Source organism: Microtus pennsylvanicus, chromosome 1 (assembly GCF_037038515.1).
Source record: "Microtus pennsylvanicus isolate mMicPen1 chromosome 1, mMicPen1.hap1, whole genome shotgun sequence".
Lineage (NCBI taxonomy): Eukaryota > Metazoa > Chordata > Mammalia > Rodentia > Cricetidae > Microtus > Microtus pennsylvanicus.
In genome coordinates this window covers 90,350,828-90,375,726 of record NC_134579.1, presented here as the reverse complement: position 1 = coordinate 90,375,726, position 24,899 = coordinate 90,350,828, and the positions used below count along the sequence as shown (strand labels likewise).

At 39.9% G+C, this 24,899-nt stretch overlaps 1 protein-coding gene across 1 annotated transcript; it reads left to right on the top strand.

Moving 5' to 3' along the window:
- Positions 1 to 447: 447 nt before the first annotated feature.
- Positions 448 to 24,625, top strand: LOC142849895 (cytochrome P450 3A11-like). Its single transcript, XM_075972711.1, has 13 exons — positions 448 to 615; positions 1,924 to 2,017; positions 4,589 to 4,641; positions 9,811 to 9,910; positions 12,755 to 12,868; positions 12,957 to 13,045; positions 13,336 to 13,484; positions 15,276 to 15,403; positions 16,671 to 16,740; positions 18,713 to 18,873; positions 19,658 to 19,884; positions 21,333 to 21,495; positions 24,094 to 24,625. Exons 1-13 carry the CDS (start codon positions 545 to 547, stop codon positions 24,187 to 24,189), a joined length of 1,515 nt encoding a protein of 504 aa, XP_075828826.1. The 5' UTR covers positions 448 to 544; the 3' UTR covers positions 24,190 to 24,625.
- Positions 24,626 to 24,899: the final 274 nt, after the last annotated feature.

Below are 24,899 nucleotides of genomic sequence, written 5' to 3'. Positions count from 1 at the left end.
ACTTTATTTGTTAGGGAATGAGGTAAGGACAGATTCTAACAGGTTGCTATTGTTTTGCTGAGCTGACTTGTCAAAAATGACAAAATATCTTCTAGAGAGGGACAAAGATATTCTGTAAAGATCTCCATGCAGATGGCAAAATGTTGGCTTTATTTCATGTATTTTTGAATGAAGAAAGTCTTGGTGAGAGGGCATTTCATGTCAACGATTTTGTTTAATTTTTGGTGAAAAGTAAGAACCTTTGATCTTCCTAAAATGACAACATCGTTTATTGATTCTTCCCAGGATGTTAACTCACAGAACATCAAAATAGCAAGTACAGGTACTTTATAATCTGTCAAGGCTAAGAGAATACCAAATTCCAGGTAATGCAGATGTGAGCCATCTACTGGCTGGAGCCCTCTCCCCACCCATCCTTCTAGGGTATAAATACCACAGTTTGGGAACTCTTCAGCGCAACAGGACAGAAGGCAAGCCCTGCAAAGTGTAGCACAACAACTGGAGGCAGAACACAGAGTGGTACATTGCTGATAGAAAAATAACGATGGACCTGACTTCAGCTGTCTCACTGGAAACCTGGGTGCTCCTGGCAATCAGTTTGATGCTCTTATACCTGTGAGTAACCACCAAAGTCCCTCTCCCACTGTGTCTTTGGTATGGGCTTATATTCAGACACGCATTCTGGTATTGACTAGAAGGTCAAAACTGACATAGGAATCAGGGCTAGGAGAGATGGCTCAGTGATTAAGAACACAGACTGCTCTTCTAGAGGACCTATTTTTGTATCCTGTGTTCCACATGTGGCTCACAATCATCTACAACTACAGTTTCAAGGGGATCTCATGCCCTCCCCAGGTACTGGAACACAATATTTAAAAGTAATAGCAGAAATTGAAATTAACTCTTGTAAAAACACTTTGAATTTACATGTTCTTATTTATTGGGGCTAGGGTCAGATGTGAGACAGTGTGTACTGGGGGGTCAGAAGACAATTTTGGGAAGTCACTTCTCTCCTATCATGTGAGTCTTGCAGGTGAAACTCAGATTATGAACACTGGTATCCAGTGCCTTTATGGTGCAGGCAGCTTGAAGGACAGAAATGAAGTGACAACTGAGTTCATTGCACATTTTTATTTTTGGTGGAATAATAGTCATATAAGAGCCTATATGTGCTAGGCAAGCACTGTACTACAGAGATATATTCCTAGTGATACTAACTCTTAAAGTTAATATTGACATTATACAGATCTGTTAGAGATACCCTCACACACTGCCAACTCCATCTTGTTGAGGTTTGGAGGTTTACTGATAATATTTACTCTTTGTACGATCTGATTTGTTGCAAGAAGTCACTTGGTTCCTGGCTGCTCAGCCCCAAAATATTCACACAGAAACTGTATTAATTAAATCACTATTTGGCCCATTAGCTCTAACTTCTTATTTTTACTAAGAAGTAACTCTTACTTCTTAGTTTAACTCATTTCTAGTAATCTGTATATCACAACAAAGCTGTGGTATACCAGCTAAATTTCCCAGTGTCTGTTTCCAGAGGCTCCATGGCTTCTCTTGACTCTGCCCTTCTTTCTCCCAGCATTTGGTTTAGTCTTCCCCTTCTACCTAAGTTCTACCCTATTAGGCCAAGGCAGTTTCTTTATTCATTAACCAATAAAATCAACACATAGACAGAAGGACCACTCACACCACTGATTGACTTTCAGGTTCTTCTTACATCCACCAGAACTCAGTAGAAACAGACACAAACCATGAGCTGAAATGCACACTGAACCCCTCTCCTTTTTCATAAGCTCTCTGGGAACTGGAGAGGCAGCTAAGTTGTTGGTTTGTTTCATGTTTTGGTTTTGGTCATGTTTATCTCTTCTTTTCTGTATGTGTGGTGACAAGTCTTTTTGTTTTACTTTATAGATTTGGGACTAAAAAACATGACATTTTTAAGAAACAGGGAATTCCTGGACCCAAACCTCTACCAATTTTAGGGACTCTGCTGAATTATTACAAGGTAAGTGTTGATTCCTGTTAGTCAATAATGGTTAGTTCTATTAAATGCTCTTTGGAAGGAAACTCTGAGATTCCATGTCCTCATACTATGTGTTCTGATGAGGCTATATAATGTCCAGTGATTTATCAGGGATCTATTGCCAACTTAAAACTATAAAATATTGTGTGTGTGTGTGTGTGTGTGTGTGTGTGTGTGTGTGTGTTTTGAAGTATTTGCATGTACATGAGTGCCATGAGCATGCAGGTACGTGTATATGGATATGCATCTGCATGTAGAAGCCAGGGGTTGGTATTTTTGATCTTCTTTCCTACTTTGAGGCAGGGTCTCTCACTTGAACTTAGCTCTCTCCGAATTGACTAGTTTAGCTGGCCAGTTCACTCCAGGGATCCCTTGACTCTGCTTCTTACAAGTGGGGATACTGGAGTGTGAAGGAGGAGGCTGCTACTTAGTTCCCGGCACCTGGCTAGCTTAGGCCCAAAATAATCACACAGAAATTGTATTAATTAAATCACTGCTTAGACCATTAGTTCTAGCTTCTTTATGACTAACTTTTATATTAATTTAAATCATATCTATTAGTCTGTGCATCACTACGAGGTCATGGCCTACTAGCAAAGTTTCGGCATGTCTGACTCTCGCGGCTCCATCATTTCTCTCTAACTCTGTCCTTCTTCTTCCCAACATTCCATTTAGTCTTCCCCGCCTACCTAAGTTCTGCCCTATCAACAGGCCAAGGCAGTTTCTTTAATCATTAATGGTAATCACAGCATACAGAGGGAAATCCCCCATCAGGAGTTCTTTAGCCTCTGATTGTTATTTACACAGATACTGGGGACCCAAACTCTGTTTTTTATGGTGTGTTCTTCCCACTTAACCATATCCACAGCTACCATAATCAATCCCCCCCATGTTTATTAATTTTGGAGTGAGTGTGTATGTGCCACATACATTTGTAGGTTGAAGGACAATTTGTGAGAGTTAGTTTTCTCTTCCCACCATATGATTCCTAGGGATGAAACTCAAGTTGTCAGAGTTGGTGACAAGTGTGTTTTCATTTGGAGCCATGTCACTGGCTCTCATGTCAATTTATTGAGCCTCAAGTTTGCATTAGGTAAAATGACGGATCTCCAGTCCATTTAATCTTGATATTCAGGACATGTTGCTCAGACTTTGTGAACAAAAGAAAGTTTATTTCTTACCCAATGCAGATTCCAGGAAGGCACTTCTGTACTTATTTGAAGAAAATTTTGAGGGAGTTTTAAGCTTCTAGGACATCAATCTGTATTCACTAGATTAAAATTCTCCTTTTTGTATCTGGTTCATGAGCAACATTTTCTTCTTTTGCTGAATATTTCTGAAGAATCAGCATAACACAGACCCACATACACATCTTTGGGGGAACTTTTCATATACTTGAGTTCTTCGCATAATTATTGTACCTTGAAGATATAGATCTAACCTCACCATGGTAAGATCTTCATGGCATGGTGGAGTTTCTTGAGAATTAGCATTTTGCTTTTGTCTCTACGTATTGGAACTTGTGTTCTGATTAGTAATTGTTTCTTTTAGAAATATTTTATTTGTATCTGTGAGTGGATTTATGTATATAAGTGAATATGTACAGAGGCTAAAATAGGGCACTGGATTTGTTAGAGCCGGAGTTACAGATGGTTACAAGTTGTTGGGTGTGGGATTTGGGTTCAGAAATTGGACCCTTGGGAAGATCAACAACTGCTCTTAACTTAGGAGTCACATCTCCAGCACTACTGACAGATTTTCTATTCTGTTTTGTTTGTGTGGTGCTGAAAATGGGATCCAGGACTTTAGACATGACAGGCAAGTGCTCTAACACTGAAATGTACCTACAGCTGCTTCAGCAGCCTGTGCATGCATGTGAGCAGCCAGTTTGAAAACATTAAGACAAGATGATGGCTGTCAGTCACCTCACACACTGCACTATATTATGTGCTTTGTATTTTCATTTCAAAATATTAAAGGCAAAACCACTGGGAAAAGAATGGTTTAACAAAATAGAAACTTCAGTAATAAGCATGCCATTTGCCACATTTAAGTCTTGTTGGATCATTTGTAACAAACCTGATTTGATACCTGACCAATGGTCAATCCACAGCAGACCTTCCCAAGCTCACATGGGGAGGGCAAGTGGCAAAGCTTACTCTGCTGTCTGCTCAGTTTTTTTCTTCCTAAATTTTCTATGCTTAACTACCACATTCTTTAAAACAATTTATTATTATTATTGTTGTTGTTGTTGTTATTAAAATCATAACCATCATCATCATTAGGTGTGTGTGGTGTGTATCTGGCGCTGTGCACATGTGTATGTCTATGACTGTGCATGCAGAGGCCACAGGAAGGGATATGTCCTGCCCTATTACTCTGCCTTTTCCCACTGAGCCATTTTGCTTCAATTGCACTACATGTAATTGAAGAACTTTTCTCTGTCAGAAATGGTAAATCTCATTTCACAGAATTTGAGGGCTTACTTCCCTGGCTACAGAAGGATTATTGCATACAGGACAATAATGGATTGCGTGTTATTTATCTTTCCAGGGTGTATGGAAATTTGATGTCGAGTGCTACAAAAAGTATGGAAAAATATGGGGGTGAGTATTTCTGCAAAGTTCCATGAGTTGACTCTTTTTAAGAGGATGTACTCTACTTGTTCAAGGAAAAAGCCAGCTCAGAAATGTAGTATTTCACCTTTCTGTTGTAATGGTGACACCATGTGTCATCAAGTACCGTGGATTACAGGTCTAATTATTTTTAGAACATACTGTGGATTTTGGACAGGCTTTGAAGCTCCGTGGACTCTGGGCATCCTGTATGGGTTTTTTTTAAATTTAATTTTACTTTATTTATTTGTTTTATGGGACAGGGTTATTCTGTAACAGTCCTGGCTGTCCTGGAAGTCACTTTGTAGACCAGATTGGTCTCAAAGTCACAGAGATCTACCTGCCTTTGCTTCTGAGTGCTGGGATTAAAGATATGGGCCACCAAGGCCAGCAAGGCCTTGCGTTTTATCCAGTGCAGGCCTATTGTTCTTTTCTCTTCTGAAATTTCCTTTTCATTACATGAAATGCACTGTTTTATGTCCCTGTAATCTGCTCTGATAAATGTGTGATATCACTGATATTGGTGGAGCATATTGGGAGGATTTGCTGAAGGAGACATAGTCAAGAAGATCATGAGTTTGAGGCCAGCCTGGTTTACACAAGGGTGTGATACCTTCTCTTTGCCACATTCACTCATTTCACTTTAGAAGCACTTACTCCTTATTCAATATTGACTTTAGCATGTCCATTGACAGCAGGGATGGGAGGACATAGCTAAGCACTTGGGAAGAGATTAATGCTTAGCATTAAAATATTCCTTCACAACATAGAGATTTTTTATTGTTGCTTATATTTTATTTTAAGTCAAAGGTGATTTATCCTTCCTGGGAGGGAGTCACATGGCCTGGTGCACATATGTAAGTCAGAGGAAACTTGTGGTAGTTGGTCCTTTACTTTTAGAGTATTGAACTCAGGTGATCAGGCAAGGTACAAGGGCCTTTTTCTGCTGAGCTATCTATCATCCCCAGTCAAGATTTTGTTTTTCAGAGACAGGATTTCTGTGTGTGACAGCCCTAGCTGTTCCGAAACTAGCTCGGTAGACCAGGGTGGCCTCAAACTCACAGAGATCCACCAGCCTCTGCCTCCTGATATCTGAAATTAAATAAAGGTGTGGGCCAGCACTACCCCAGGCAAGACATTTGATAGAAGTGTATATCACTTTGCCCTGTCTTCTTGAGCTGACTTTGGAGATCCATTGTATTTAAAAACCAAAATGTTCTTCCTTGGGTCTATGTCCTTAATGGTTCTGTAAAGTGTCTGAAGCAGAGGCAGGAACTGTTCCCTATCACTGATGCTGGAGTTTGTATAGCGCTTTGGAGTAGGTGTTATCATTACACTATGAGACAGAAACAAGTGGGAGGAGGCTCTGGCTCTTCCTGCCTCTTCATCTCTTCTCATCCATCCTTAACACAGGGATCTGCTGAGAGGCACACCCCATAAAGACCATGTCACTCAGAGTCAACATCAGGCTTTGTTATCTGTGCAATGGCCCCGTGGGAATGTCTCCTTGCAGTATTCTTGCTTGTCAACATTTGATAGTGTTTTTCTTTAGCTTTTCACTGACCTATTATATTTTTATTTCATTTATTCATTTATTGGCTTTTTACAAAACTGGATCTCTCTATGTATCCCTGATGTCCTGGCACTCATTACATAGACCAGGCTTGTCTTGAACTCAGAGATCTATCTCCTTCTGTCTTTCAAGTGCTGAGATTAAAGTTGTATGTCATGCCTGGACCTAATAAGTTTTCCTATGAAAATTTTTTAACAATTCTTATAAGTTTTGTGTGTCTGTATGTATAACAATGAATTTAACTGAATTTACAGAATCATGAGTGAGCAAGAGGGTATTTAGAGGAGTATGAACAACTTCCAATGGCTCACTACTGACATAGACTTCTTGACCTCCCCCAACAACTATTTTCTTTTTGATTTTCTATTATATATGCTCATGTCTCCCATGTAGCACATGAAAAGGTCAGAGGACAACTTGTGGCAGTCAGTTCTCTCACACCACCCTGTAGATCCCAGGGATTGGACTGATGTTGATTGAGTCATTTTGCTTTTCCATTCCAGGAGGTAGCTGTGTGCAAGTCTTCAGACAGGTTCAGGACCTTGAGGTTCCTACTGGAGTGTTGACCATCAAATCACCCACAGGGTTTGTGGAGGTAGTCCTAGCTGCAGGCAACTCCAGGATATGGAAGATTGCATTGCAACTTTGGTCTCCACCCACTGACTCTAATATTTTTTTCTGTGCTCGCTTCTATGTTATCTAAGTCTTGGAGATGTTGGTATAGGATCCTCATTGAAATTCTGTATTTTCATTTGTGTTTTAGCTCAGTATCAAAACCAGGACCTGTGTGCTCTTTTTCATTTTACATACCAATCCCAGTTCCCACTCCTTCCCCTTCTCCGGCCTTCTCCCCATCTTAACCCCATCCACTCCTTAGAGAGGGTAAGGCACATTGCGTTGACAAAGGACCAAGGCCTCCCCTACTATATCTAGGCTGAGCAAGATATCCCCCCAAAGAGCATGGGTTCCAAAAATCCAGTACAAGCAGTAGGGATAAATCCTGGTGCCACTGCCAATGGCCCCTCAGTCTGCCCTAGCCTTACAACTGTCCCCCATATTCTGAGGGCCTAGTTTGTTCCTATGCTGGTTCCTTCCCTGTCCAACTGGAGTTGGCGAGCTTCCATTAGCTCAGGTAAGCTGTTTCAGTGGGTGTACTCATCATGGTCTTGACATCTTCGTTCATATTCTCACTCCTCCCAGTCTTTGACTGGACTTTGGGAGCTCAACTCAAGGCTCTGCTGTGGCTCTCTGCCTCTGCTTCCATTAGTTGCTGGATGAAGGTACTATGGTGACATTTAAGATATTCATCAATCTGACTACAGGGCAAGGTTAGTTCAGGCACCCTCTCAACAATTGCTTAGGGTCTTAGCTGTGGTCTTCCTTGTAGATTCCTGGGAATTTCCCTGGTGACAGGTTCCATGCTAGTCACATAATAGTTCCTTTAATCATGATATCTTATTTCTTGTTCTCTGTCTCTGTCCTTCTCCCATCTTGACTCTCCCATTCTCTCAAGCCCACCATCTTTCTCCTCTTCTCCTCCTCTTTGACCCTCCCTTCTCTCCCCACCCCTCTGGTCTCAATTTTTTCACGAGATCTTGTCTATTTCCTCTTCCCAGGGGAATCTATATATGTTTTCTTGGAGTTCTCCTCATTACTAAGCTTCTCTGGGGTCCTGGACTATATAGGCTCGTTATCCTTTGTTTTGTAGATAATATCCACTTATAAGTGAGTACATACCATGCTCATCTTTCAGGATCTGGGTTAATTAAGATTAATTTTTCATTTAAAATTTTATGTTTTGAGGATTCATTTTCACTTTAAAATATTGAATTTTACATTAACATTTTATCTTAAACATTTAATTATGGATTTTATTTTAATATTTTACTGTTAAACATATATTTCTATTACTTTTATTATATATATGTGCATGTATGTATGTGTGTGTCTGCACATGAGTATTGATGATGATGATGAAGGCCAGAGGCATTGGATTAGCCTGGAGCTGGAGTTACAGACAGTTGTGAGCCAACCAACATGGGTGTTAGCAACCAAAACTGAGGTCCTGTGCAAGATCAATATGTGCTCTTAATTGTGGTTCCTTCTCTCCAGTCCCTTGCAGTATTGTAAATATACAAAATCAAGGTAAATGGTATAGGCAACATTCATATATTCACATGGAGACTTAAAACTTCCACTTGTGATTTCTCACTATGATGTCTTCTGAACCTGTTTTGTCTTTAAGTGACTCATTGGGTCTTGAATGACCTGTCACTTTACAAAGACTCCACTGTATTGTTCATCAGACTCCATAAATTAGACTGGGACCTCTTGTGAGAACATGTTGTTTAACCAGAGTGAAAGTCATATAAAGTGAGAATCAATGTCTGGATTTGGGTTTCCACTCAGAACCTGGCTTGGGTTAATGCAAACAGAACTTTCTGTCCCACTTGGTCCTATAGCCATTTAGTCCCAAAGAAACACATAGAGGCTTATATTAACTATGAACGTTTTGGACTATTAGCTCAAGCTTATCATTAACTAGCTCTTAAAACTCAAATTAACCCATAATTCTAGTCTATGTTTAGCCACGTGTCTTAGCACCTTTTCTCAGCCAGGCATTCTCATCTTGCTTCCTCTGTGTCTTGCTTGTGACTGACTTTCTGCCTTTCCTCTTCCCAGAATTCTCCTAATCTGGTTGTCTTTCCTATACTTCCTGTCTGGCTACAGGGCAATCAGCATTTTATTAAACCAATACAAGTAACAAATCCTTATAGTGTACAAGAGCACTGTCCCACAGCATTAAAAAGTCTCAGGCAAACACCTTTTTCATGAAATTGTACCCAAAACATTTGGTACCAAATGTAGCAGGAATAATTTAAAAGAAAAAACAGAGATAGATAATTGGGATTTATTTATATTTTTTTCATTTCTTTTTTTTTACTAAAAATTTCTGCCTCTTCCCCACCTTCCTTTTCCCTCCTCCTCTCCCCACTTCCCACCCCTCCCCCCTCCAGTCCAAAAAGCAGTCAGGGTTCCCTGCCCTGTGGGAAGTCCAAGGTCCTCCCCCCTCCATCCAGGTCTAGGAAGGTGAGCATCCAAACAGGCTAGGCTCCCACAAAGCCAGTACATGCAGTAGGATCAAAACCCAGTGCCATTGTCCTTGGCTTCTCAGCAGCCCTCATTGTCTGCCATGTTCAGAGATTCCGGTTTTGGTTTAACCTGAGGATCAGAAAATCAAAGCAGCAAAACCACTAAAGAGCTCTTAACTCTAAGAAATCCTCAGACTGAAAGAGAGAAAGTTTCTGTGTCATCCTGGTTTATATTCTTCTCTAATGCTGGGATTAAAGGTGTGAGCCACCACCACCTGGATCTGTTTCTGCATTGATCTTATGTAGTCCAAGTTGGCCTTAAACTCACAGAGCTCCATCTCCCTCCATCCCCCAAATCCTGGCATTAAAGGAATGCAGCACTATGGCCTGACCTCTAGTGGCTTAGTTTTATTTTCTGGTGTTCAGACAAGCTTTATTTATAAAATGCAAATAAAATATCACTACAGGTTAATTAGTTTTTTTCCCCACACACAGGTTGTTTGATGGTCCAACACCCCTGTTTAGTATCACAGACCCAGACATGATCAAGAATGTACTTGTGAAGGAATCCTATTCTGTCTTCACAAACCGACCAGTAAGTAACTTCCTTTTTTAACTAAAAAAGAAAGAAGAAAGATTTATTTTGTTCTATTTATTGATGTGTCTATATGGCCGAATGCCACATGTGTGTAGGATTCTGTGGAGGCCAGAAGAGGGAGTGAGATCCCCTGCATCTAGCATTCCAATCAGTTGTGAGTGGCCTGACATGGGTGCTGGGAACTGAACCTGGCTCCCACAGAAGAGCAACAAGCACCCTTAACCACTGAGCCATCTCCCAAGCCATATAATAATAATAAGCCCTTTAATAATGCAAACCTTCATATTTTACTTACTGAATTTTTTTTAGATACATGTAGCCCCAACTCTCCTGAAACACACTGTATAGACAAAGCTTGCCCCAACTTAGTCATCTGCGTGCCTCTACCTGCCTCTGCTTTCCAAATGCTGGACTTAAAGGCATGAGCCAGTGTTGCTTAACAAGATTTGGTATTTGGTTTCTTTTTTTTTTTTTCAAGACAGGGTTTCTCATGCAGCCTTGGCTGCCCGGGAATTCACTTTGTAGACTAGGCTGGCCTCAAATTCACAGAGATCTACCTTCCTCTACCTCCCGATACCTGGTATAAAGTTGTACAACACCATGACCTGGCTACTTCTTTAATTAAAAGAACGAAATGAATATATATTCACAGTGGCTTTCATAATAATATACAAGCAGGATCTAGGAATTCATGCTAATACTGATGACTTGAGGAAGTGTAAATATACTATATTATTTTGATCAAGTTGTAAATGAACACTGTTGTCATCTAGATTGTGTTTACATTTCCTGTTTCACGGGTCCTTTCTTATGTTCATGTGGTACAGTACAGTTTATTACTGGTCTAGGTTTATGTGGTGACAAACACTCAGAATAGAAAACAGCTCCTTGAGCTGCCATTCCCTCTTGCTAGCCCATTAGATACCACATATGGCCTGCCTTCTTCTCTCCTTTTGTATCCATCTCCCATGGCAGTAGATTATGCAGTCAGTGTGCAGTCTGATGATTATTCACCTGGTCTGTCTGTGTGGATTTGCTTGTGTACAAATTATATCCTTTTGAGATTATCTCTCAAAACTCTGGCTTTTTTAATGTTAATTTTGTGTGAGATATAATACTGAGCTCAGTGTTCTTTCTCTTTTTTTATAATTATGGCTACTCTACTGAGTAGAACCTGTTGGTTCTCTCAATGCCATAGATCCTGGGGAGTGAACTCAGGTTGTTGGGCTTGTCAGCAAGCACATTTGTCTACTGATTCATCTCTCTGCCCCTCTTTCAGCCTTTGGTCATTTGATGAAGTTGACTGAAGGGCTAGTTTGGATCTGCCCTTCTTCAAGGGAAGTCACTTTCCTTCCTTTCTGTTGTGCTGAGTGCTTAATATAAAGGCAGTTGGGAGACTCCACATTGTATAAAATAAAAGTGTGGAAGATTGTAGTAAGGAGGCTGCTTGTTCGTTTCCCGGCTGCCCAGCCTCCCAAAATAACCACACAGAAACTACATTAATTAAATCACTGCTTGGCCTATTAGCTCTAACTTCTTATTAGCTAGCTTTTATATCTTAATTTAACCCATTTCCATTATTTTATGTTTTATCACAAGGCTCGTGGCCTACCCGCAATGTTCCAGCATGTCTGTCTCCAGTGGCAGCTCCGTGGCTTCTCTTTTACTCTGCCTTCTTCCTCCCAGCATTCAGTTTAGATTTCCCCACCTACCTAAGTTCTTTATCAGCCAATGGTATTCACATCATACAGAGGGGAATCCCACATCAGAAGATAGAAGGAAGTTCCCACCAGAGAAATTATATTGTCCCTTTTATCACTGCATAATAAATTAAGGAAAAAGACATCTTCAGCACTATTTCTAAATGAACTAACAACCCAAAACCAAACAAACCAGGGTCTGGCGAGATGACCTAGGGACCAACAGCTCTGAAAGAGGATGGGGGTTTGTTGTCTACATCTGCATCCAGTGGTTAACAAGTACCTGTAACTCCTGCTTCACAAGTTCCAATTCTCTTTGGCCTCTGAATACACTGTGCACACATATGCATACATTCTATACACACATACAGACAGACATGTATAAAATATTAAAATGCATCTTTAAAACTCAAACTCCAAATCCTTTAAGTGTCTCAGGCAGGGAGATGGTTTAGTAGATAAAGAATGAGAGTCTGAATCCCAGCATCAGATAAAAACTGGGCATAGCAGCAGGTTTGTGCTACCTCAGAGATCTGTTTGGAAGTAGATTGATCCTACAGGCTTGCTGGCTAGCTATCCTAGCCAAACCAGAACCTCCTAGATTCACTGAGGGACCTGTCTCAAACAAGGAGGTGGAGAGTCGTAGAGGAAGATGTCAGACCTTTGGTATCCAAATGAGCATACACATTGGTACTCTTGTCTACACACACACACACACCCCATATTTGTAAATCCCTTTTCACATTGCTTATGTTGTAAATACAGAGCTGGAGAACTTGTTTGATGCAAAGTTAACTTTCTGTCTGTCCATTTTCCATCTGCATAGCTCTGGAGAAGCTACTTAAATTTTTGTACCCATCTTCTACCTCAACCCTGGAACTAATTTTCCAACCACAGAGAGATCTACATTTAGAAGGATCCTGAAATAAAAAGGTTTGAGATCTCAACAGGCAGCCCAGTGAGCACCTGATTTCCTAAAGATTATAGGAGATTCTGACTATTTTTGCATCTGGTATGAGGACTGAGACACAGTAAACAGTCAGTAACTAATTGTTATACACCAATATCCACTTAGCACTTTTGTAACCATGGGAAGTTCTGGACTTACAGAGAATAATATTTGTATATTTTTGGAATCTAGGATATGGGCCCAGTGGGGATAATGAGTAAAGCCATCTCCATATCTAAGGATGAGGAGTGGAAGAGACTTCGAGCCTTGCTGTCTCCCACCTTCACCAGTGGAAAACTCAAAGAGGTGACTAGAAGGACTTCTAGCTGAAATGTTTGTGTGACTTGAGTCTCCACACCTAACAACCATGGATGCCTTTGTATTTTGTGCCTAGATGTTCCCCATCGTTGAACAGTACGGAGATATTTTAGTAAAATACTTGAGAAGAGAGGCAGAGAAAGGCAAGCCTCTTGACGTGAAAGAGTGAGTAGTGGTACATCCACTGTGGTTCTGGGAGAGGAAGGACAACTGGGGCAGAGGAGTCCTCCCTCTGTGTGTCCCACATGTCCAGCTGTCCCTTCTTTCCGTTTAGACACTGGGTGAGAAATGTACAATTGAGAAAGGAACATGAGAGTGCCCAGCTCGAGTGTGGGGAGGAGGGGAAGGTGCTTGGTCAATACCGAGATGAGGTGGCTTAACCTGTCTTGGCCAAGGATCGGAATATTTCAGGCTTCTTGCTGCATGTGTTAAATCCCATGTCTCTCTCTCCTCAGGGTGTTTGGGGCCTACAGCATGGATGTGACCACGAGCACAGCATTTGGTGTGAGCGTCGATTCCCTCAACAACCCAAAGGACCCTTTTGTGGAAAAGGCCAAGAATCTCTTAAAACTAGATTTTTTTGATCCATTATTCTTGTCAATAAGTATGTATGATGGGTTTTCTGTCTTTTGACCCGCTGCTCTTATCTGTAGCCATGTTTTTCAATTCTGTCTTTCTCTTCCACATTTACCAAAACTAACAGCTCTATTGGAATAAAATTCACCCCCTTAATGGCACAATCCAATATTTTTAATGCATTTAAAGATATGTAGCCCATTACTTTTATTTTGGAACTTCACTTTCATTTCAGACAGGGTCTAACTGTGTTGCTCTAGCCTGCCTAAAAGCTACTGTGTAGACCAGGTTAGCCTTGAATTTAAAGTGATCCCTTCTCCTCTGTCTACTGAGTGCTGGGATTAAAGGCTTAAACCATTACTCCTGGCTTTGTTTTGGAGTTCTTTTATGTATCCTTTGACAATATCATACAGATATACAGCCTATCTTGATTATACCCTCCCCTAATTCTCACCTTCCACTTCCCTGAGACACCCCAACACATCTTCCTCCCAATTTATGTCCCATACTCTTTTTTAATGACCCATTGAGTTCAATCAGTGCTGCCTGCTAGGATGCTGATCAATATAATTAGTACAATTTCAATCTGGTTGTCAGTTAATAAGTGGACCGTGCCATGTCCTAGATATAACATTTCACTCCACCCCTCCTCGGCTCTTACTTTATTCCCATATTTGAGATTAAAACTGTAAGGCTCTCTCTGCCTTTTCTCTTCATGATCTTGGTATATCTTCATTTTATACTCTTTTGAGATCAATTCCTTGCTATGTGGAGGAGATCCTAAAATCTCATTCATGCTAGGCATGTACTCTGTCATGAAACTGTATCTCAACAAATGTTCCTATCACCTCCTGGAGTTCTTTGACATATTTTTATTTGATCATAGTGTAATGATTAATTTTCCCAGAATGGATATGGTGCCAATTTAAACAAATCTCCACCATGTCAGTTGAGAAACAAATGCAATTTTGGCTCTACTTTCTTTATTATTTTTTTCAATAATAATAAGTTCATTTATTTATTTGTGTGTGTGTGAGTATGTGTGTGTGTGTGTGTATTAATGTGTGTGCAGTTAAATTTTCTTTGACTTGCTACCTCACAAATAATGACAGGGAGACTTAGGATTAATAATGAAAACTTGACTTTAACTTAGATTTTTCCCAGATAGCTTTTGCAACTTAAATTAACATGTCATATGGCACGGGTAGCTATCCTCCATACTGTATGTCTGACTTCTCCAGTGCTTTCCTGGCAGCTCTTTGCCTTACTCCTTCTTAGAGTTGATGTCTTTCTCCAGAAGCCTTGCCTATTCTCTTCTGCCAAGCTATTGGCCATTAGTTCTTCATCAAAACAACCACAATTATATATCCTCACACCGTGTAAACAAATATTCTACAACGTGTGTGTGTATGTGTGTGTGTATCTGTCTGTCTGTCTGCCTTGGTGTTTGTGCGGTGTGTGACATGTGAAGATCAGAGGACAACTTACAGTAGTTGGTTCTCTCTTTCCACAGTGTGGGATGCAGGGATCAAATTCAGGGTGTTAGACTTTTCTGCAGGACCCTTTAGCTATTGAACCAAGTCAGTGGCCCTATCTGTATTTTGGATCCACACACATGTCAGGAGCAGAGTTAAAACTAAGAGTCAGATTTATTCCTGTGGCTACTCTAGAGTGCAGAGGGTGCATTATGATGGCGACCCGGTGTGAGCAAGGTCACAGAGAGAATGATTTGCTTGACTTATTATTTGGATTGCTTCATGATTTCTCTAAAGGAAACTTGCACTTCCACTAAAACTTATTTCTTATCTTTCTTTTCCAGACCTCTTTCCATTTCTCATCCCAATATATGAGATGCTGAATGTCTCCATATTTCCAAAGGATTCTGTAGCATTTTTCAAAAAATTTGTTGGCAGAATGAAAGAAAATCGCCTAGATTCTAACCAGAAGGTAAAATGTGGTGGTCTCATGAGAGGTATAGGATTTGATAATGTGTTGGGCTGTGAACATGTCAGCTGTGTGTTTCCCTTCATCAATCACTAAATTTATTCAGAGAAGGCTAGATTTAGAGAGCTAGAAGGAACACTTCTTTTTTCCAGAGGATGAGAAGATAGAGTTTTGAAAAATTGAGAATAATACAGAAAGTTAACCCCTAGCAGTAAGAATGAAAGCAAGAGTGCCCTGCATAAGGACTGAAATAAAATATCCACAAAGCAGAAGACCTGTGAAAGATTAATACTACCAAATATCCACCTTAGATGAGAGAGGAACTTTTCAATCCCTATGCCTAACTGAGGAACTATTGGCTTTTGATGACTGGAGTGTGGGTGCGTCCAGCAGTAGGTTACCCATGCACCAGTGTATAACCCCCAGTCAAACACATATAGGCAGTACCAATTGAACTCATAGGGTTATTAATAAGAAAAGGTCATGAAGTTTGTTGGAAGAAACATTACAAGAGATATAATAGGAATTGAATGAAAGAAATGGTGGGGTAGATATGACCATATTTCATTGTATATGTTTATGAAATTATGAATAGACAAAAATGGTTAAAAGGGGAAACATTTTAATGGAGGAAGGTCATTGGTTAAAAAATAAAGAAACTGCCTTGGCCCATTTTATTGGTTAGAACATAGGTGTGTGGAGTAAACAGAACAGACTGCTGGGAGGAAAAGGAAGTGAGCTCAGAGACACCATGCTCCCCTCTCCCGGGCCGCAATAGCTCTGCTCTCTGAGGCAGACGGCGATGCAGCCAGCCACCAGGTCAGACATGCTGAATCTTTCCTGGTAAGCTCACCTCGTGGTGCTACATAGATGATTAGAAATGGGTTAAGAGGCTGAAACTAATGGACCAGGCAGTGTTTAAAAGAATACAGTTTGTGTGTTGTTATTTCGGGGCATAAGCTATCCAGGCGGCCGGAGTGCCGGGGACACAGCCCAGCTGCTCCTATTACAACAGAGAATCATTTGAATCACTTATTGTTTTAAAATGTCCTATTGTAATTTATTAAAAGAGTGGTTGATAGTGTACGTGTATTGCTTCCTGGTTTAGCCACTGGTGTTTTTGTTCTTTGATGACTCAAACAACACTAACCATGCTTGTGAATTTAAGGGAGCTACATTCTCAGAAAGAAGGTTAAGATTCTGCACTCCTGGTCCACCTTTGACCTCACCATTGACCTTCAATTTTTGCAACTTCTCTTTCTGCTTCCAGCACCGAGTGGATTTTCTTCAGCTGATGATGAACACTCAAAATAATCCCAAAGACAAAGAGTCTCATAAAGGTAAGCAATGACTCCCTGGTCTAGGGACAAGGAAGATCTCAGGGAATGGACAAATTGTACAGAAAATGTGTAGGAGGGTTCTTTTAGCAGAAGAATCCCTCTGCCAGGTTACTGAAAGAAGGACATGGCTATTATCTACATGGAATTTTCTAGAAGCACATGGGCACAAGTTCATTCTAAAAAGGAAGGGTAGCCATGATAGGAGTCTTCATTAGTTTCTCTGTGTTACTTAGGAATGTACAGACGCTGTTTATGTCTTTCCCAGAAAGACAGACTAGGAACTCACTAGGAACTATGCCTAGATACCTGAGTCTACATCCAGTAAAGAGAAATGTACCCAAATAGTACTGGTGCTTTCTGAGAGTCCCTGGTGTACAAGTACTCCATCTTAATCTATAGTGAAGATTTACTTTTCTTTGTGGGTTGAATAAGTGGCATCTGGGGAAAACTTCTTTGAATAAACACACTGGTTATCTTCATTATTTTACATACTTAAATCTAAATTAAAGAATTTTATCTTTTCAGGTGGCATATTTACGTCTGTGCATGTGTATGTGCACATGTGCACACCACTAGGTGTGGGAATGGATATCAGAGGAAGGCAACAAGTGTCTTGTTCAATCACTCTCTGCCTTATTTCCTCCAGACAGGGTCTCTTATTAAACCTGGAGCTAGTCTGGCAGTCAGCAGGTCCCAATGATCCATGGATTTGAAGTTACAGGCATGTGTTACCACACTTGGCTTTTTACATGGAAACTTGAGGATTCAAACTCAGGTCCTCATGCTCTTACGCATTGAGCCATCGCTCTAGCCTCTCTTCTAGGTTTACATTTTAATTTAAAATCACTATCACTATCATAGTTGCAAAATGATAGAATCCCAATTCCAGGCTTAAATCTACATGTGTGCATCAGTAGCTAATGTAAAGGGAATCTCCTGTTCTTACTTATCTTCTTATTTCTAGTGCACACAATCACTTATATATAGCAATATGATCTTCTAGGACCCAAAATTTGCTTTATAAATTCATCATGTGCTTTGTGTTAAATTATTCTCCAGTCTTTTCACTTGACATCCTTTCATTTGTTCAGCTAACTCCAAATTCTTCTATATCTCCTCTTTTTGAGACCAGGTCTTATGTAGCCCAGGCTGACCTCACATTCATGGTGTACCTGAAAATGACCTTTTAACTTCTATGCTACCATGTCTAGTTTATAAAGTGCTGGAGATGGAACACATGCTTCAGAAATGCCAGGCTAGCTCCCCATCTGCTTCTCAGCCCTTATGTTTCATTTTTGATAGCTAAAAAATATTAATTTTAAAGATACCCTCTGATTGTGGGTTTATAGTCCATTTTCAATTTAGTAGCAAGTATTTACACTATTTGGTAGAAAGAATTTGCCAAGAACAAAATCATAGCACTCATGGCAATAGGTTTACAACTGCCTGTAACTCAATCTCTATAGACTCTAAAACCATCTTCTGTTCTCCGTGTGCACTTATACACATGTATGTGCACATACACATATGTAAAACTTAAGCTCTGAAAGAGGACTGGAGTTCAGTACCCAGAACCTACTCCTGAAAGCTCAAAACTTTAAAACTCCATCTCCTGGGTAACAGATACCCTCTTCTGTTCTTCATGGGCACCCCTCCACACACAGCACCCCTACACAATGAATACACATAAATAAAAAATGAAAAATCTTAAAAACAGAATAAATACTGTGTCTTGAAGTTATCTAATGATGAAGAGGAACAAAACATAAACCATGGGACATCCTGACTAAAGCAATAGTCCCTTTCTCTAGCTGTGTCACATGAACATCAAAGTGATAACAGTCCCAGGGTGACTGAGCAGCTTCCCCATATTTATCTATAGGGAAACTGGAGCCTCGTTTGATTTTCTCCTCATCTCCTTTTTGATTGTCCACCCTGACTGGACTTTCCTGAATTATTTTCTTACTTTCAGCTCTGACTGACATGGAGATCACAGCCCAGGCAATTATCTTTATTATTGGTGGCTATGACACCACCAGCAGCACCCTTGCCTTTGCCCTGCATGAACTGGCCGCTCACCCTGATATCCAGAAGAAACTGCAAGATGAGATCGATGTGGCTCTGCCCAATAAGGTGAACAGATGGTGCTTGCAGGATGAGTGAAAAGAAGACCCTCCTCATTACCTGCAATGCTGTATGTGTGTATGTGAAAGAGAAATAGAGAGCAAAAGCATGTGAGCATCTATGTATGTGTGCATGTGTGTGAGTGTGTTTGTGTGTGTGTGTGCGTGCACACGTCTGTAGAGCATAAGCCTATACTGTGTATTATTCTTAATCACTCTCCACCATGTTTTAAAACAGGCTTTCTCTCTGAACCTGAGCTTATCAGTTTGGCTATGCTATCTGGCCAGTTCCCTTTTCCTGCCCCCCCCCACTAGGATTAAAGATGTCTGCCACTATGTCTGGGTTATGAATGGTGTGTATCATCACTCAGGTCCTCAGGCTTGTGTAGTAGACATTTCACTAATTGAGGCATCGTCCCAGCCTTAAGTGTTAGTTAGTTACTCTAACAACTTGTAAGAGGCTGGGTAGATGGCTCAATGGCTGCTCTTTTGGAGGACCAATTCAGGCTTGATTTTCAGCTCTCAGCTCTCTGTAATGCCAGTTACAAGAGATACGGCACTCTCTTTTGACTTTTGTGGGCACAGTGCTCATGTGGTTCATATACACATAAGTAGCAAAACACCTCCACACATAAAATAAAACAATTAAAGATCCATTCAAAATGTATTTTAAGTGCCTAAGTCTTTTTAAATGCTGAGCTCAGCTTTGGAGCTACTGAGAACACAAAGTTACAACAAAGACCTATTGAACATTAAGGTAAAATCCCAGCACAAATCTTTTTCTTTCTTTCCAGGCACCTCCCAACTATGATACAGTGATGGAGATGGAGTACCTCGACATGGTGCTGAATGAAACCCTCAGAGTATACCCAATTGGTCTGAGACTTGAGAGAGTATGTAAACAGGATGTGGAAATCGATGGTGTACATGTTCCCAAAGGGTCTGTTGTGAATGTACCAGTTTATGCTCTTCACCATGACCCACAGTACTGGCCAGAGCCTGCAGAATTCCGCCCTGAAAGGTACCAGAAAATCAGGCATGGGAACCCACTGTGAGCTATGATGGCCTGTGTATGCTATGGTGTCTCTTATGGGAAGATGACTTGAATGTGATTTTGCAACCATTTTCATTCTATGAGAATGGCAAGGAAAGGGAAGAAAACGACAAGAGGGGAAGAGAGACAGGAAAAATGTGACAATTTGAATTTAGAGTGATGTTTTTCCTCCTTCGTCAAGTAGCAAATGACTGAAGTGTGAGACAGGAACCCATTTTCCTTCAGTCTAACTGATATGTGCTTTTCAGGCATGTAACCCAGCATTATCCTGAATGAACTTTTAAATTTAAAAATGTATTTTTTTCTCTTTTTTTCATTCATTGACAATCGCATGCATAAATAATGTATTTTTGGTCATTTCCACCTGACATTGCCTTGTCTTTTCTCCCTCCCACACGGGTTGAATCTCTACTTGTCCCCATCAAGTCTTCCTCCTGTTTTCACAAGTTCCTTTTTCCTTGTGACTTATGAGTTTAATTAGGGTTGCTCGCATAAGTGTAGAAATAGAAGTTATTTACTAGAGTATGTACCAATCACCAGTAGTGACACCACTGAAGAGAATTTTCTCCTCTCCCAACAACTATTCATTGTCAAAAGCTCTTTACTGACGTGAGGTTTCTTGAATTCCCTTCACATCCATGATGGAATGCACCAACATGGTCTAGCCTTGTGTAGGCAACCACAGCTGCTGGGAGTTCCTGAGTACAATGGCTGTGTCAGGTCCAGAAGATAGTGTTTCACAGCACCCCTTTCATTCCCTGGCTCTTACATCTTTTTGTTTCATCTTCTGAGATGTTCTCTATCCTTGGTGGGGATAATTTAGATATCCTATTGAATGCTGAGCATTCCACCATCACTTATTCTCAGCATTATGACCAGTTAATGGTTTCTTTGTTAACTGTTTCCGTGTGCAATCAGAAGCTTCTCTGACCAAAACTGAGAGCAGCGCTAATATTTGTGTATAAACAAATATCTAGAAGACAGTTTGATATCAAGTCCATTTATCAAAACAACAGTAGTACTTTCTCTCCTAGAGCCGATGAGCACGCTAGCCATAGGAATTTGATCAGATTTACAGTATCAGGTATTAATTCCACCTATAAATTGGAATTCCAATCCAATGGTTGATTACCCCTAACCTGTAACACCACTATTGTATGTATATCGGGTACACAGGATGCATTTTCTCTCATCATGTGTTTCATCTACCATATGGAAAGTCTTATAGGACAAAGAAAATGGAAAGGACTTTTAATGTACAATTCTCAGAGTCAAATACCTGGAAGCAGAAGTTCAATGAACCTTTCTCAAAAAAATTCATGTATGTTATGTGTTAGATGTCTAAAGGAAACTTCACATATGTAGCTCTTACGTGCCTTTCCCTTTTCTAACTTGTCATTACTGTGTGTCCCCAGGTTCAGCAAAGAGAACAAGGGCAGGATTAATCCTTATGTATACATGCCCTTTGGGTATGGACCCAGGAACTGCATTGGCATGAGGTTTGCTCTCATGAACATGAAACTTGCTCTCACTAAAGTCTTGCAGAATTTCTCCTTCCAGCCTTCTAAGGAAACACAGGTGAGGGAGAAAACTATCTCTATAAATAATGATCTCAATTGAAAGTTCTGTGCAGAAAAATGAATCTGCTTCTTTGAGTTTTGCTAATTTGTTTTATGGCTAAATGAGTTATTTGTACTCAGGAACTTTTGGTTCTGTGTGAATAAAGAGTCAAACTGTAACATTTGGAAGAGTTAGTACAGATCACTATGAAAAGATTATATGTATCCTGTTTGAAATTCCAGTCATGCCCACTGGAGTTTGAGTAGGTCCTGTCCTAGCCAGAGGAGCTGTGATCATGACTTCATGCTTGTTGGGTGGTGCTCTCTTCTTCAAGAGCTCAAAGAAGCCCTCCTATGACAGTCTTGTCAATGACTGCATGTCCATCAGTATCACTGAGGAGCTTTACAACTCATTTATGGGGTCTTAGATGTTTCTCAGTTGGCAAAGTTCTTACCTAGCACTCACAAAATCCTGTTTCCCATGCATAGTACTGCATGAAGTAGCTGTGGTGGTGCATTCCTGTAATCCTTGCACACATGAAGTGGAGGCAAGAAGATCAGAAGTCCAAGTAATTCTTGGCCACTCAGTGAATTTGAAGCCAGCGTGGATTACATGAAATCTGGCCTCAAAAAGAAAAATAGAAACTTGTGGTTCCTGGCCATTTCTGAAGCCCTAAAATAATTCACCCATAGTGTGGCTTTAAAGGCGCATTGCTGACTCAGGATGTGAGACCAAGTTGAAAATTATTATTTTAAAGCACAATTGCTAGGGCTCAAGAGATGGCTCAGCACTTATGAACTCTTGGTGGTCTCAAAAAGAAGCTTGGTTCAGTTCCAAGCTCCCAAATGGTGGCTTACCTGTGGGAGTCTCAAATAGTTATTTGAGACTTCAAGCACAGGGGCTTTGATATGCTTTACTTACTTCTGTGAGTCTGTACATAAGTGGTATACATGCATTTGTGCAGACAAAACATTTATATGCACAAAATAAAAATAAATAAATCTTTCCAAAGTTCCAATTTATGATGAGCTCCAACTTTTTGGGACATCTTGACAGTTCTACCTCAAATCTCTGGGGTTCATTCACAAGAAAACAGGTAGTTGTCATATTTCCATAAATCATGTTTCTCACCCTATTTTCTGCTCTTGTGTTCTTGTTTATTCCCCAAATCAATATTGTTCTTGGGCTTCTTTCCTCATTTATTTTATTCTCTTCTTTTGGCTTCCAAAGGCTGTTTTACCCTTTTGCCAATGTTTTGTCATTAAAGCCTCTAGTTTGTTTATGTTTGTTCTCTCTATATTGAAAAATATCATTTCTCTTTTGTATGTCATTTCATATTATTTCTTCCACAAACTCCAAATGGTTTTTAAGGAGAGTGTGTACATTGAAAGTCTTTAGTAAATGGTTTAAAGTATGGTTAACAATTATAATATTCTTACAAGAAAACATTAAGCCAGATAAACCTTTAATACACACCATTACATACTCAGATTTTATATACATCTCTTTTATATGCCTCTATGGAAAACACATGTATAATTCTTAAAATCTAAAAGGAATATGATGGAGCATTTGGAGAAATAATTTGTACTTTTCTGAAAAGCATGTTCCTGTTGATGTAAAGGGATAGCTAATATTTATAGGACGTCTATATTAGGCTATGTCGTCTCTTTGTCAATTATTTTTATTTGTGGATGAATAGAGGGATGGGAATGTTTATTCTGTGGTTTGTGGCTTAAGGAAGTGGTGTAGTTTTACATCCATACAACCTCACTTATTTTACTGTTTTCTTCCTAAAATATTTAAACAATAAGCATGTACACAGTTTCTGACGGACAAAGCAAGGTTCTAGCTTTGAGAGCCCATGACACACCTAAGAGGGGACACACCTAAGACTGGAGCACTGGGAAGCCCCAGTCATATTAAATTTGACACTTCTATATCTTCATGACAACATTGCTCCCCTTCCCTCTCCTGTGATCAGAAGATAACTCTGTAAGAGGCATTCTCCCACCATCTCTGTATAGCATGAGACTAAAGCACCACAGAAACACTGGAGAACTCGGAATTCTTCATGTACCCCATCCATACAAGACGAGAGTAGACTCTAGAAAAGCAAGCAAATATCTGTAGTCCTAAAGCCTTGTCTAGAATAGGTTCAATTGCCATGGTGACATATGGTCTAGGAGCTGAGGACTGTCCACAGATGTGAAAATGTATCTTCTCAGAGTTAGCTTGCAAGTATCAACAAACCAAAAATAGCATTTCAGGGCTTAGAAAAATAATATGACATAATAACTAGAAATCAGGTTCAAAAATGCTAAACTTGTCTTTTTACTCTAAATCAACACAGAACAGAAATAGCATAAACCAACATAACTTCATCTTACGTTCTATATACAGTAGATTCTCAATCAACATTATACCCAATAGTGTGGATATATGCTCTCACCATCTAATTGACACATCTGGGAGAATAAGGAAGTCAAAATATTTTATGTTAAATGCAGCTTTTAGGTTTCTGCAAAAATTATCATCCTGAATACTTTAAGCTTTTCTTTGGGGATTGCTGTTGGTTCACTCATTGATTTTCTTATTTTGCTTATACTATTGCAGATCCCTCTGAAATTAAGCCAAAAACCAATGCTTCAACCGGAAAAACCCATTGTTCTAAAGGTTGTGCCACGAGATGCAATCACAAATGGAGCGTGACTTTCCATCAAGAAGTTCTGTTGTATTCCTCAAGAAGGTGATTTCTAAGAACATTGAAATCTTTAATTTACTTTATGAATAAAACCCAGGTGATAATGGAGTTTAATTGAGTGGCCTTGATGGATCATTATGAGCTTTCATACATATATTGAGCTTTCTCAGTGTCAATACAAAGTGTAAAAAAGTGTGACAGTCAGTGACAGAATGAGAAATTCATCTTCTCTGGTCCTCCATCTGTTCTTTTGAGCTTTTTCAAGAGTAATCTTGCCTCTACATTTGATCAATAATACATTTTTAATGAAAATGTGAAGCATTATAATAACTCTTATTGTAAAATTGATATGATGGTTTAGTTGCAATATTCTACAATAAACATTACACTGAAAATGTAAACTTCTCTTTAAAAAAATAAATTCATTTGCTTGTTTATTTTGCATCCTGGCTAGTTTCTCCTCCCTCCTCTCCTCCCAGTCCATTCCCCTACCACACTGCTCTGTTCCCCTCCCCAGTCCACTCCTACCCTGTTTATGTTTAGGAAAGGGCAGGTCTCCCATGAGAAGTATGAATAAAACAAAGGATATGAAGTTTCAGTAAGACTAAGCACCTCTCCATTTATCCAGGCTGGGTTGAATGAGGAGTGGGGTTCCAAAAGTCAGTAAAAGAATCAGAGGGAGCCCCTGCTCTCCTTTTAAGGGGCTCACAAGAGTACC

Coding starts and splice junctions, on each gene's coding strand:
- LOC142849895 (XM_075972711.1), top strand. CDS start 545: ATGGACCTGACTTCAGCTGTCTCACTGGAAACCTGGGTGCTCCTGGCA. Junction 616..1,923: donor AGTTTGATGCTCTTATACCT/GTGAGTAACCAC, acceptor TTTACTTTATAG/ATTTGGGACTAAAAAACATG. Junction 15,404..16,670: donor GCCTAGATTCTAACCAGAAG/GTAAAATGTGGT, acceptor TTCTGCTTCCAG/CACCGAGTGGATTTTCTTCA.